A 13,559-nucleotide genomic window follows, 5' to 3' on the forward strand; every position below is an offset into this window, starting at 1 on the left:
TTACTTTACACTGTTTATATCCACTTGAGAGAAAAAACATCATATGATATCAGATACAGTATATATATATGCAGCAGTGTTTAACATTGATATACTATAATTCCGTGGAGGGCTTTACTCCTTAATTTAGGCTTATTGTATGTAATTATCGTTCATTACTTTGGTCACTGTAATTATCCTACAAAAATCTAAAAATAAAAAAAATAAAAACAAACAATATGCTGGTGTTCTTCCATATGTAACCATATTTCCTCTGGGTTATATGAATGATGGACTGTAAGAAAATACACATACAACACATATAACCTCCATTACACAAGATTGTTTAGTCACCTTTTGGTCCTATATAAATTCCTGAAAGTTAAAGTATAATTCACCAAGGAATGTTTCATATCTCTTAGAATAATGTAATGTTGAATGGAGATGGTATGCAGCACCCAATAGTATTAGATTGTAATGAGTTATCTCAATGGCAAGACCTTGCCGTATACTAAGTGTTGTCTTCCTGCATTTTCAGCATTAAGGTATGTTCACACGGCCTATTTTCAGGCCGTAAACGGACGAAAAATCGGAAGCAGAACGCCTCCAAACATCTGCCCATTGATTAAAATGGGAAAAACGGCGTTCTGTTCCGATGGGCCATTTTTTTACACGGCCGCTTTGAAAAACAGTCGTGTAAAAAGACGGCCGCGAAAAAGAACTGCAGGTCACTTGTTGGGACGTTTTTGGAGCCGTTTTTCATTGACGCTATTGAAAACCGCTTCAAAAACGGCCGTGAAGAACGCAGAGAAAATCGCGAGTGGCTTAAAAAACTTCTGAAAATCAGGAGCTGTTTTCCCTTGAAAACAGCTCCGTATTTTCAGACGTTTTTGAGTTTGCGTGTGAACACACCCTTATAGTACCTGCAGTGCAAGTCTCTTGTGGTGATACCTATGTATTTGGAGTCAGTTACAATGGAGCAGTACAAAAATGTGATAAAGCTGCTTTTTTAAGCAGCTTCATAACATTACCATGTGAACGGGGCTGAGCTTTAATGCGGTATACAGCCTATATATAAGAGTGGCGCTGTTTCTAGAAAAAAGCTGACTTTTTTTCTAATCCTCTTTATGGTGAATAATAGAATCCAGAATTGGTAAAATGTTGTACGTGTGTTATAGCTAATCACAGTTCATTTAGTATACTGCTTCATCATATATAGCTTCCAAAAACTAGTCGCTGAGATGTATCACCCAGAGATGAGAGCGGAAAAGACACTCATTATAATGCACATCATGCTGATAGTTAGTTGGAAACGTCATCTTCATTCAGATCATTCACTTCTTTCAAAATTACATATGATGTTTCAAGCATATTCAACATGATGATAAACACTTTGGCCTAAATTGGTGAGATGTGGTTATTTGGCAAATAGGCAAAAAGGGAATAAGACAGAGGCCTCACACAGTTTGATATGGTCATCAATCTTAGTTTTGATATGGCGAACTGATCAGTTTGGTAACAATGGCTTTGGGAAGTAAATATAGCAACTTTGTGTTACCTTCCGAATAAAAGAGGTCAATGACGAATTACAGTGTAACAAATGGAATTTCAAGATGGTTTCACAAGTGAATGTTATGGTTCTAGTAACACTATATCTGTTTCCTTAATGTGTGATCACATCAGTAGCGGTGACTAAATGATGTATACAGTATGTTAATGTAACACACAGATACTGGGAGTAACACACAGATAACATCTGTCACATAACAGACAACAAATAAACATCTAAACAGTTATATTCCTCTTGAAGATGGTGTAAAAGTGCTTGATCTCTTGAGTTTTAAGACCACATTATTTGCATGCATGAGAAACACATGTGATCATTTACACCCAAAAAGTACCAACAATGCAAGTGTTTCCAAAAAAATCTAATACCGGTATTAAGAACACGTGAGAAGCAGAACGTTGTGTGGAATGTAAGATAAGTGACAGTGACGCACTGTCTACAAGAAGGACCCAGGCCATGACACAATGGTAAGTACCACTCTTCCTTTCAGTTCTTTCAGCATCCTTACAAGGAGGTTATAGGGTATCCCAGATGTGCATCTCCCATTCACAGCCAAGAGAATATCACCGCACCTGCAGAAAAAGACACAGTAAGAAGTTACACTTCATGGCTTATACTCCAATCGTGGAAGACTTATTATTTAATGCCCTTAAAAATGTTGCTATGTTATTGTATAAGTTAATAGGAAAAATTGATTTATTAATATTCAATAAAGGATACTTTTGGAGGTGGGGGTTCTGTGTTGTACTATAGTACTACTCTAAGTACAACACATATGGGTGACCAATGACGTCCCAAATGTGCTCAATGGGAGACAAGTCTGGAGATGCCTCCTGGCCATGGTAGCATGTTTACGCCACTCAGGCCGCTCACAGTAGCACGAGTAACATGTGGCCTGGCGTTGTCCTGTTGAAAAACGGCTCCTGGGACACTTTGGAGTATTACCGTACCACTGGTTCCATGACCAAATCAATGTAATGCCGAGCTGCTAGTGTACCTGAAATGAAGATCAGAGGGGTCCGGCTACCATACATCATGCCACCCAATACCATAATTCCGGGAGTAGGACCGGTGTGACGTTCCCTTGTAAAGACCTCTTCATGGGAGTTGCCCATGTGGTCTCCAGACCAATCTCCGACTATCATTGCGTTTGAGACAAAAGCGTGATTTATCGCTGAAGAGGATAGACCTCCAATCCAGCCTCCATTGCCATCTTGCAGTGCACCATGATCGCCTTTGAGAGCGGTGGCATGTGGTGAATGGAACACCCGTAACTGGACTTCTGGCTTGTAGCCAAATGTCATGCAAGCGCCTTCTGGTGGTTTGTGTCGACACTGATTGCTGTCCTTGGCTTGGGATGTGGCGTCCAGTTTTACTTGCAGTACAGAATGGATAACTATGCGCCATTCTTGCAATCAGACACCTCCGCACACCTCTTGCTGTCATTCACGTTCATTGTTGTTCTCCCAACCTCCGGGACACCCAACGTTGAACAGTGCTGACATCTTGGTCTAGGCGTATAGCGAACCGCCGGATTGATAAACCAAGGTCTCTGAGTTCAAGGATTCTGTCCCTCTCAGCGATAACTGGCATGTCGACGAACAGGAGTGTCGTTGATCATCTGCCAGTGATTAATAAATGATTACTTGATGGTTCATTATTATTATTATGGGCATCTAGTTCCAGAACTATGTTCTGAAATGTTCCCTTTCTCGAAGAACATAATGCTATACTCTTCTTTGTAATTGTTATTTTATAATTATTATCAAATGCTTCAAATGAACTAATATTAAGCTGGGTTTGCTTAATATACAAATAATTATTTCAGCCTTGATTTTTTTTTTACCAGAAAATAAGGATGCAATATAAATGAGTCATGGTGTACATTGTAGGTGTTCTGCCTCCTACGCAATATCCTTTGAAAGGATTACAGAGGACACATTGATCATTGTCCATTAAATATAAGGCTAGGGCTGCAAGGCAGCAAAATGTCGCCCACTTATCGCGCTAAAATTGCAATCATGCCAGTGTTTCAGTATGGAAGAAAAAGATGCCAGTGACCATTGCAAAATTTCCAACACAACTTTTTGCAATGTTGCCAAGTCACTCAAAGCCAAAGTTGTGTAACCACGTGGTCCTAGCCCATGAATCTAAGGGACTAGCTACTTTTAGACTATTGATCTGCCTTTTAGACCTTTAGGGCGCCATTTATAGCACACATTCAGATACTGAAATTTAAAGTGACCCTAATCCAGTGACGGATTTCCTTTAAGACATTTTTTTACAATGTAGCTAAAGCCTTTCTTTGTTATTTGAGGTTTTAAGAATGTAACCTATTAAGTACCTTTCTCTACGCCACTTAAACTGGTTGAGGACCGCCCACTGTATATACACAGAGCTGGATTAAGCTTGATACCTGAGCAAATGGGCAGCTAAATGAAGGGTTCCCGGCAATCAGAGACTGCCAGGGACCCTGGAGAGAAGACAGAAGTGGTTTTCACTGCTTTTGTCTTATCTGTGATCAATGAGCGCTGTATATAGAATAGAGGCAGTGGCAGCTTCCTCTATTGGTCCTGGTGGTCATGTGACAGGTCACCTACTCGCCAGGATGCCCGTAGTGGGAGGCTACTGCTGGGTATAACTAGACCCAGCACAACCCTATCAGTGAAAACAGTCACTATAAAAGGGCTGACTTCCCCTGTAACTGGGGCTGCTGTGCAGCGCCAGTTACTGTGGAAAATATGGTGTAAAAAAAATGAAATTAAGTAATAAAGACCCCCCAAGGGTCTTTTCTGACCTTTGAGGGATAGGCCATAATAATAAATATATGAATATATATATATATATATATATATATATAGAAACAGGAATGAATTTAATAAAAAATTACACATAAAATTCCCCCCAAAATAAACGCACCCCACACAAACAATTGTCGTAACGCTAACCTTGACCCAATTACGCTGAAATAGACATGTAATATATCAAAATTTACGATAGACAATGACGATCATAAATAAAAAGTCTATTTTAGGGTAACAATGTAAGAGTGTCACAATGTAACAAATCACTCTTAGGGCATGGCCCCACGTGGCGTATTTCTTCCGCAACTGTCCGCATCAATGCCGCACAGAATCTGCGCTGCAGATTCTGTGTCGGATCTGCCCAAAATGTGCAGTAAATTGATGCGAACTAGCCGCTGCGTATTGAGGTGAAAGTACTTCCCCTCTCTCTATCAGTGCAGGATAGAGAGAAGGGACAGCCCTTTCCCTAGTGAAAGTAAAAGAATTTCATACTTACCGGCCGTTGTCTTGGTGACGCGTCCCTCTTTCGGCATCCAGCCCGACCTCCCTGGATGACGCGGCAGTCCATGTGACCGCTGCAGCCTGTGATTGGCTGCAGCCGTCACTTAGACTGAAACGTCATCCTGGGAAGCCGGACTGGAGAAAGAAGCAGGGAGTTCTTGGTAAGTATGAACTTCTATTTCTTTACAGGTTGATGTATATTGTGATCGGTAGTCACTGTCCAGGGTGCTGAAACAGTTACTGCCGATCGCTTAACTCTTGCAGCACCATGGACAGTGACTATTTACTGATGTCACCTAGCAACGCTCCTGTAATTACGGGTGCACACACATAGTCACCCGTAATTATGGGTGCACACACGTAGTCACCCGAAATTATGGGTGCACACACGTAGTCACCCGTAATTACGGGAGCCCCATTGACTTCCTCAGTCTGGCTGTAGACCTTGAAATACATAGGTCCAGCCAGAATGAAGAAATGTCATGTTAAAAAACCAATACGCTCCGCAGCACACATAACATGTACATGACATCTGCGGACTTCATTGCGAAATTTAGAATCTCCATTGAAGTCAATGGAGAACTTCCGCAATGAGTCCGCAACCAGTCCGCCACACGTCCGCAACATCCATTGTATGCTGCGGACACCAAATTCCGCACCGCAGCCTATGCTCCGCAGCGGAATTTTCCGCATCGTCTAAACGAACCCTACTAAAAAGCAGTGGAAGGCAATGGAGAAACGGGTCCGCTGCGGATTAACGCTGCGGAGTGTCCGTAGTGGAATTCCAGAGCAATTTCGCCACGTGGGGCTTTGCCCTTATTACCATAATCACTCTTATTACCATAAAAAAAATTAGCTAAAAAGTAAAAAAGGATATTTTTTTCAAACGATAACCCTTAGGGTATGTTCACACGGCCATTGAAAGCAATGGGCAGACGTTTGTCTGTTCACACGAGGCGTATATTTACGCGTCGCTGTCAAATCACGGCGCGTAAATAGACGCCCGCGTAGAAGAAGTGACCTGTCACTTCTTTGGCCGTAATTGGAGCCGCTATTCATTGACTCCAATGAATAGCAGCGCTAATTACGGCCGTAATTGACGCGGCGTTCAAGCGCCTGCACATGCCGGAACATGCCGGAACGGCTGAAATTACGGGGATGTTTTCAGGCTGAAACATCCCCGTAATTTCAGCCGTTACGGACCCCCGCCGTGTGAACATACCCTTAAAATGCTAAAAAAGCAAAAATTATCTGTATAAAAATAATATCAAACCTGCATTGATCACAAAAAATTTTTACTAAACGGTACCTGGTCCTGAATCGATTAAACTAATATAGCATTGATATGTGACCATAACTCAAACTGGAGTCACTGAAAATAATACTTTCAGTTTGATTGTTTAACTGTTTGTTTTACTCATTAAAACATCAATAAACAGAAAATGAACACTGTTACTTTATCTGAAATCACTCTTAATCTCTTGTATAAAAAGGTGAATTACCGTATTCTCCCATCGTTATAAGCAGGGGTGCCCTCTAGTATGGATTTTATAAAGAATGGCTTGTTCCGGTTGCAATCCTCCGAACCTCCTACAAAGCTAAAGCCCAGGCTCCCTGCTGTATTCCTCCTCAGCACAATTTCTCTGCAGCTGTACAAATACCTAAATAGAGAAATGGAAGTGTTTATTCATCTCTTAATCACCAAGTAACTTTTTTCAGTTGTCTTATTGTTTGGTTTGGATCACACAAGTATTACTATTAAGTGTATTTGACTTTGTCTTCTTCAATTACAAATTAGCTCAGATTTCAGCAAAGATTTTTTTTAAAAAAAAAGTAAGATCCCTCTAGATACCAACAGACCCGCGCACAAAAATTAACCCTCGATTGAATATTTTTAGCAATATCTGATTTACCATTTTTCTGGGTTTAGAAAATGTTCTTATAATTTAGAATATAACTTAGAATTGAAGAATAAGGTAGAAAAACGGAATTTGAAATGTTCATGACTGTTGTAGAAATACTACGTATTTTGTTCAAAGCAATAGTATTTGGATTGATGAGCAACAAGTGGTCCAAGTATTAAATAGGAATATTTCTGGGGGTTCAGGGGGCCCTCTTGATACAAGCTATGTCCATTATAGACTGTCTTTTGGGGATCTTCCTGCCCTAGGTTATAGGACAGATATCTGTACAGATGAGTACAGATAATTTGACTACTAGAACCAGTAACAGGTGTTCATAATATGTCATAACAATATAATTATTTCCAATCTATTTCCAGGAAAAAAAATCTTCCAAAAATCAAACATGAAACAAGCATTTCTAGTGGCATTCTTTTTGGAGTGCAAGTGAAAAACCTTGACATTATCAGCATAAGGGCAGATTCAGACGAACGTTGCGTTTTTGCACGCGCAAACAACGCAGCGTTTTGCGCGCGCAAAAACCACTTGACAGCTGCGTGTGTCATCCGTGTATGATGCGCGGCTGCGTGATTTTCGAGCAGCCGCCATCATAGAGATGAGGCTAGTCGACGCCCGTCACTGTCCAAGGTGCTGAAAGAGCTAACTGATCGGCAGTAACTCTTTCAGCACCCTCGACAGTGAATGGCGAACACAATATTGAGAAACCTGTTAAAAAAAAAGAAAAAGTTCGTACTTACCGAGAACTTCCCTCCCGGCCGTTGCCTTGGTGACGCGTCCTTGGTGACGCGCCTCTCTTGACATCGGGCCTCACCTCCCTGGATGACGCGGCAGTCCATGTGACCGCTGCAGCCTGTGCTTGGCTGGAGCTGTCACTTGGACTGAATTGTCATCCCGGGAGGTCAGACTGGAGGAAGAAGCCGGGAGTTATCGGTAAGTCAGAACTTCGTTTTTTTTTACAGGTTCATGTATATTGGGATCGGAAGTCACTGTCCATGGTGCTGAAGCAGTTTAACTCTTTCAGCACCCTGGACAGTGACTTTCTCCTGACTTCGCGTACCGCAAATTTTTTTGACGGGTTCGGCCAAAACGAGTTCGGCCGAACCCGGTGAAGTTCGGTTCGGTTGTCCGGGTTCGCTCATCTCAAAGACACTTCGTTTGGATGTTTGGAAACAGAAAAGCACGTGGTGCTTTTCTGTTTACATTCATCCTTTTGACAGCTGGTGCGCTGTTTCAGTCGGTTCGCACGGAAGTGCTTCCGTGCGACTTGCGTGGTTTTCACGCACCCATTGACTTCAATGGGTGCGTGATGCGCGAAATACGCGGAGATATTGAGCATGTCGCGCTTTTTGCGCAGCTGAGAAACGCTGCGCAAAAAGCACGGACTGTCTGTACTGCCCCATAGACTTGTATTGGTCTGTGCGTGGCGCGTGAAAACCACGCGGCCCGCACAGACCCAATACACGTTCGTGTGAATCCCCCCAAATAGTTGGAACCCTGTACGGCTGTATACTGTGTATTATGGACCTGTAGACCCTCTGCCACTGTATGGCACCTCTGTGAGTATACCTCCATAAGATTTGATTCATACATGCAGACTATTAGGCAATTTTGAGTGTATTTTTTATTTCGTTTCACAGAAAAACATAGCCAAACATAGGAGAGGATATAAAAAAAGAGAAGACAAATCAGTCTTTCCTTATGCTTTACCTTTTAGATCCACTCCTGGCTTTGGCTAAAAAACAAAAACCTGCATCACAAACTGCATTAAAACTGCATGTGTGAATCCAGACTTTTACGGCATGTGATAGAGCATGCCACCATTTCTTTTTCTAGAAAAACCTCTATGCCTCTTTTTGAATTCAGAGGAACAGTATTTGCTCATAGCAGGCTAGGGAGGCTATATTACGAATCCATACAACAAGGATCCGTAATACAGCCGTATGTGCCATTCAGATCAACTTGAAAATGAATGAAAAAGATCATTGTACCCTAAGTTATAACACATTCATTATTTGGGCACGTTCAGGCGTGGCGGAATTCTGCTGTGGACAGTCCGCAGTGGTTATCCGCAGCAGCCTTTTTATCCTTTGGTTTCTATAGCTTTTTAGGTAACTTAGTTTAGACGTTGCGGTAAATTACAGTGCAGAATTTAGGCTGCCATGCGGATTTCAGCCTTTGCAATGCAAGTGCTGAAATCTGTGGCAAGTTTGCTGTGATATCTGCCACTTCTGAATTAACTGTAAAATATGCAAATTTTGCTGCAGATTCGTTGCATAATTGCCGCGAATTTTCAACAAAATCTGTAGCTGAAATTTTCTGTTATGTCTGATTGTGGCCTGTCAAATATGCAAATTTTGCTGCAGATTGGTTGCGTAATTGCCATGAATGTGCAGCAAAATCTGCAGTGGAAATTTTTGTTGTCGTGTACGTGGCCTTTTAGTGACATGCTTAGCTAATGACAAGAGTGTGAGTAGTACTGTGTTTGATTTTTGACAGTTTTCAATGCCATTACATGAAAAAATTTGTAAATCAGGACTTCAGTAATCCATTTCATAATTTAACAATTCATATTATTAATAATAATAATAATAATAATAAGAAGAAGAAATATACATAATAAACACATAATCAGTAATAATTCATACTATTATTATTACTACTATATCAGTATCTTTCAGGTCAACGCTAAAGAGAATAGTACAGAAAGACATCATAGTAATAATACGTTTACTTGCAGAACTAGGTGTCAGACCTGAGTTATCCTTCCACAACCAAGGATACAAATGCTTCAGAATATCCTCTCTGCATGCTTGGAAATTGTTTTAGTGAATGAGCTCATTACAGACAATTGTTCATTCACTTAATTACCAAAAACTTCCACAGAGCCAGCTTCACTGGGAGCAAAGAAAGTTATTTATAAAAAGTGCAGACATGTAAGGTCTCGTGCACACGGCCATAGCCATCTGCACGGCCGTAATAAGGCTTGCCCGTTCTTTCTGCGGTCCGGGCTCCGGGGCCATGCACAGACCGTGGAAACCACGGTCGCGTGCATGGCCCTATAGGAATGAATGGGGCCGCAATTCTCCCGTGGGGAATTGCGGCAGCAAAAGCATGTTCGTGTGCATGGGGCCTAAAGTATCAGTCCTAAGGCCGAGTTTAAAGGAGTTTTCCAGTCACTAAAAATGTATGCTCAGGAAAGGCCATCAATAGGTGATCGGTCGGGGTGCATCGCTCATACGAGCACTGCTTCCCCCTCCTTTCTACTTCCTCGATGTGAATTGCCGACACACATGTAGCGATGATTCACAGTATGGCAGCCTTTTCAATGGGAGAAGAAGGCTGCAATACTTGTGAATCACCACTAAATGTGTGTCGACGATTCACAGTGAGCAAGTAGAAATAAAGGGGTAACAGAGCTCGTACGAGCGATGCACCCCCTTCAAAACAGCTGATCGGCGGGGGTCTCGGGAGTCAGACCCCAACTGATCAGCTATTGATGGCTTATCCTAAGGATAGGCCATCAATTTTTAGGGACTGGAAAACCCCCTTTAATATCTGCTTACAGGGCCACAAAGTTTGCCCCTAATAACTTCTCATTTTAGAACATTTTATGCACATTTTTACTGTTGGCTCTGTTATTTATGAATATCAGATATACCTTTTCTGCTTTTGATGGTTTCTGTGCATTTTACCATGTATGCAAAATATATTTTACATATGTGATGTGTTAAGGCATTACACGGGTCTGACCTCCTACCTCTTACCCCCTGTGGTCTTATTCAACAAGTGGTACTAAAGTAACACACATTGCACTCTGAGACTGCATGGACGGTGGCATACCAACTGCATATTAGAATATCACAAATATCAGGGATGCCAAATGAAAAGATATATTAGATACATGTGTGAAACATATGTTAATCAGAAGCGAGGGGCCGAGACCACATTTTACATGTTATATGTATACTACATAAAATGTTCATTGGGTTTTTAAAAACATTTCATTAAGTACTTGTATCTTTAACTGAGTTTTGGTCTACATATGGATAGTGGTAATTTATAGTATTTTAGTTTTAGTCTACATATGGATAGTAATCATTGATAGTATTTTAGTTTTAGTCTACAGTGTACATATGGACTGTAATCATTTAACCACCAATACTTTCTGAATCGAAGGTCCAGAAATTTTATGTAAGATATAAACATTTTATAATCCAGCAATAGAGAAAAGTAAAGTTGACCAGACGAAGCGCGGATAGCGTGAAACGGCTGTTGCCTTTTCTGTGTATTGTATACACCGTGCTGCATCTCTTTTAATGAATTAAAGTAAAGTGCTTTTACGAAATTCTTGGAAAGTGACGCAAATTTTCTTCTCTCTATTGCTGCATTATGCTACAAGTGACACTAATTTGTTGCTGAGCATCTCGGAAGTAAACCTCTTGGGTTCGGTGGAATATTGCTGGAGTGTGCCGGTGGAATTTTCTTCTATTGCTTGTTTATATACATTTATAGACATTTCTTTCAAGACAGATAAAACCCTTAGGGGATTGACCCTTTAAGACAAGCCCCCCCCCCCCCCAGTGATCAGCTGTAATACATGGTTGCACTGAGTCAAGCTTTATCCTGTGGTTCTCTGCTTTGGCTGATAAAATGGGGTTCTGAGCATTGGGTGATATTCACATGACCTAATAGTACACAGGGATTGACCTGATAGAACAACCATTTCAAATGCTCAAATTCATACAAAATAAAGACTTGTGCACAAATTGATAATTTGGGAAGAATATTTTAATCATGTATGGAGCATAAACCCAATATTTAGGGTATGTTTCCACAGTGAGGATATACTGCAGATTTTCGGCAATGGAAAATCTGCAGCAGAATCCATAAAAATTGCAGGTAAATCAGTTACAGAATCTGCAGCAAATAGTCTGTGTTTGCTGCACATAATGCTGCGGAAACGCAATGTAGCTGCAGATATAATTGCAGATTTTTGCAGCGGTTTTACCTGCAGAATTAGTGCAAGCATTACTCGTAACAAACTTTATGTGCATCGGCAGATTTCCAGTGGTTTTCGCTGTGTAAATGCTGTACATGCCGCAAAAAAAATAATCTCAACTTGCATATTTTAGTGCGAAATTTATGTTCCCCATTTAGGTCAATGGCCCAAACTTGCAGCATCTCCGTTCAAATTACGCAGCATAAATTGACATGCTGCAAATTTTAAAGCTGCACTTTCTGCTCAACTTTTCTGCGTTTTTTTTTCCACAGTTTGGGCCTGAAATGTTCAGAAATCTCATCCACTTTGCTGCTACTTTATATTCTGCTGAATTTCCACATAGAATTTTGTTGCGGAAATTCCGCAGTGTATCCTGCCTGTGGGAATATACCCTTATAGTGATTAGAAATCATATGCTGTTTAGCCAATGTTCAATTTTGTGTTATTTTTCTGGTCACGGTAAGGAGACGACTATTATCCAGAAGGGTACATTCACACGTGGCGTAATTATGAGTAAAAACAAAATTTGCAACACGTACATGGTTTAAATTTGCGTGCAGAATTTTACCACTTTGGAAATAGTTTATGCAGCATTTTCTATATGTGTTGCGGATTTTAGATGTGGAATTTCATTGTTGACTTCAATTCTATATAAAATTCTGCACTGAAATATGCAACACAAAAAAATGCAGCAAATGTGGCACAAAACCTGCAAAGGAAATTCCGCTGTGGAATTACTGTTTCGTATTTTTATTTTTTCGTGACTGCACCCTAAGGGTATGTTCACTTGTAGTATAAACACTGCGGCTCTTTTGTTGCGGGTTTTCCTAATTGAATTCAATGGGGAGATAAAACCCACAACAAATATCAAATGTTGAAATTTTTGCGGATGAAAAGCTGCGAGTAAAATCGCAAGTGAATTATTTTTTTTGTGGGAAATAAATTAAAAAGGTAATACTTAACGCACAGGTGTTTTCATACCAACACTTTCTTTTGTTCTCGTCCAGGCCAGCCCCCTGGGATGTAGTTTCATCCCATGTGACTGCTGCAGCCAATCACAGGCTGCAGCGGTCACATGGGCTGCAGGGTCATCCCAGGAGGCTGGCCTGGATGACAACAGAAAAAAGCATCGCTATGACAACTGAAACCAGGGTAAGTATAAATGTTTTATTTGTTTCAACCACTGTTTTCCTCAGAGATTCCGCCCAAAAATCTGCACATTTTGGTGCGGTTTTTCAGGCGGAATTCCCTGCGGGTTTCAAGACGGATACGTTGTGTACTTTTACGCAGCGTATCTGCCCTGTGTGAACATGGTCGAATAAGGAGACTAAGGTAGAGAATGGTGCAGTCTCATAAGGTGAATATCTGTGCTATTTTAGTTGTCTTTAAACATCCAGCCCAAATCCCTGGTTCTGGTTTAATAAACTTTTTAAATATATTTTCGGGTGGATTACAGTTGTATGTATCTCCCACCTTCCTTTTTTCTTCACAAAGACTGTATTTAGTTAGCAGTCATATAGGCTAAAATAATAGGCAAATATCTCAAATATAATGTTAAAATAATGCAATCTAAGATTCTTGATGGATTGGTTGATACTTCAGCAAATCTACAGTACTACAGGTTTGAAATACTAAGATGAATGTGCTTCAAATAGCTCCCTAAATGATCCCAGCCCAACTTAGAGGTTCAAGATCTGAATACATGTGTGTCTGTGTGAGGTGAGTACTATAGAAATCCCATGCATGTCACTATTTACCCAAGCGATAATGATGCCTGACAGCTTGGA

General features: G+C 40.8%; 1 protein-coding gene across 1 annotated transcript in view; it reads right to left on the reverse strand.

Annotated features, from left to right (window-relative positions):
• LNX1 (ligand of numb-protein X 1) overlaps positions 1-13,559 on the reverse strand; it is a 171,690-nt gene continuing 158,131 nt past the window's right edge. The window contains exons 9-10 of the mRNA XM_075859740.1: positions 6,354-6,512; positions 1-2,118 (exon numbers count right to left, since the gene is read on the reverse strand). Coding sequence (XP_075715855.1) covers positions 1,983-2,118; positions 6,354-6,512 — 295 coding nt within the window. The 3' untranslated portion in view covers positions 1-1,982. The remainder of the gene's footprint in view (positions 2,119-6,353; positions 6,513-13,559) is intronic.

The sequence above is a fragment of the Rhinoderma darwinii genome, chromosome 1 (assembly GCF_050947455.1).
Source record: "Rhinoderma darwinii isolate aRhiDar2 chromosome 1, aRhiDar2.hap1, whole genome shotgun sequence".
In the NCBI taxonomy this organism is placed as follows: Eukaryota; Metazoa; Chordata; class Amphibia; order Anura; family Rhinodermatidae; genus Rhinoderma; species Rhinoderma darwinii.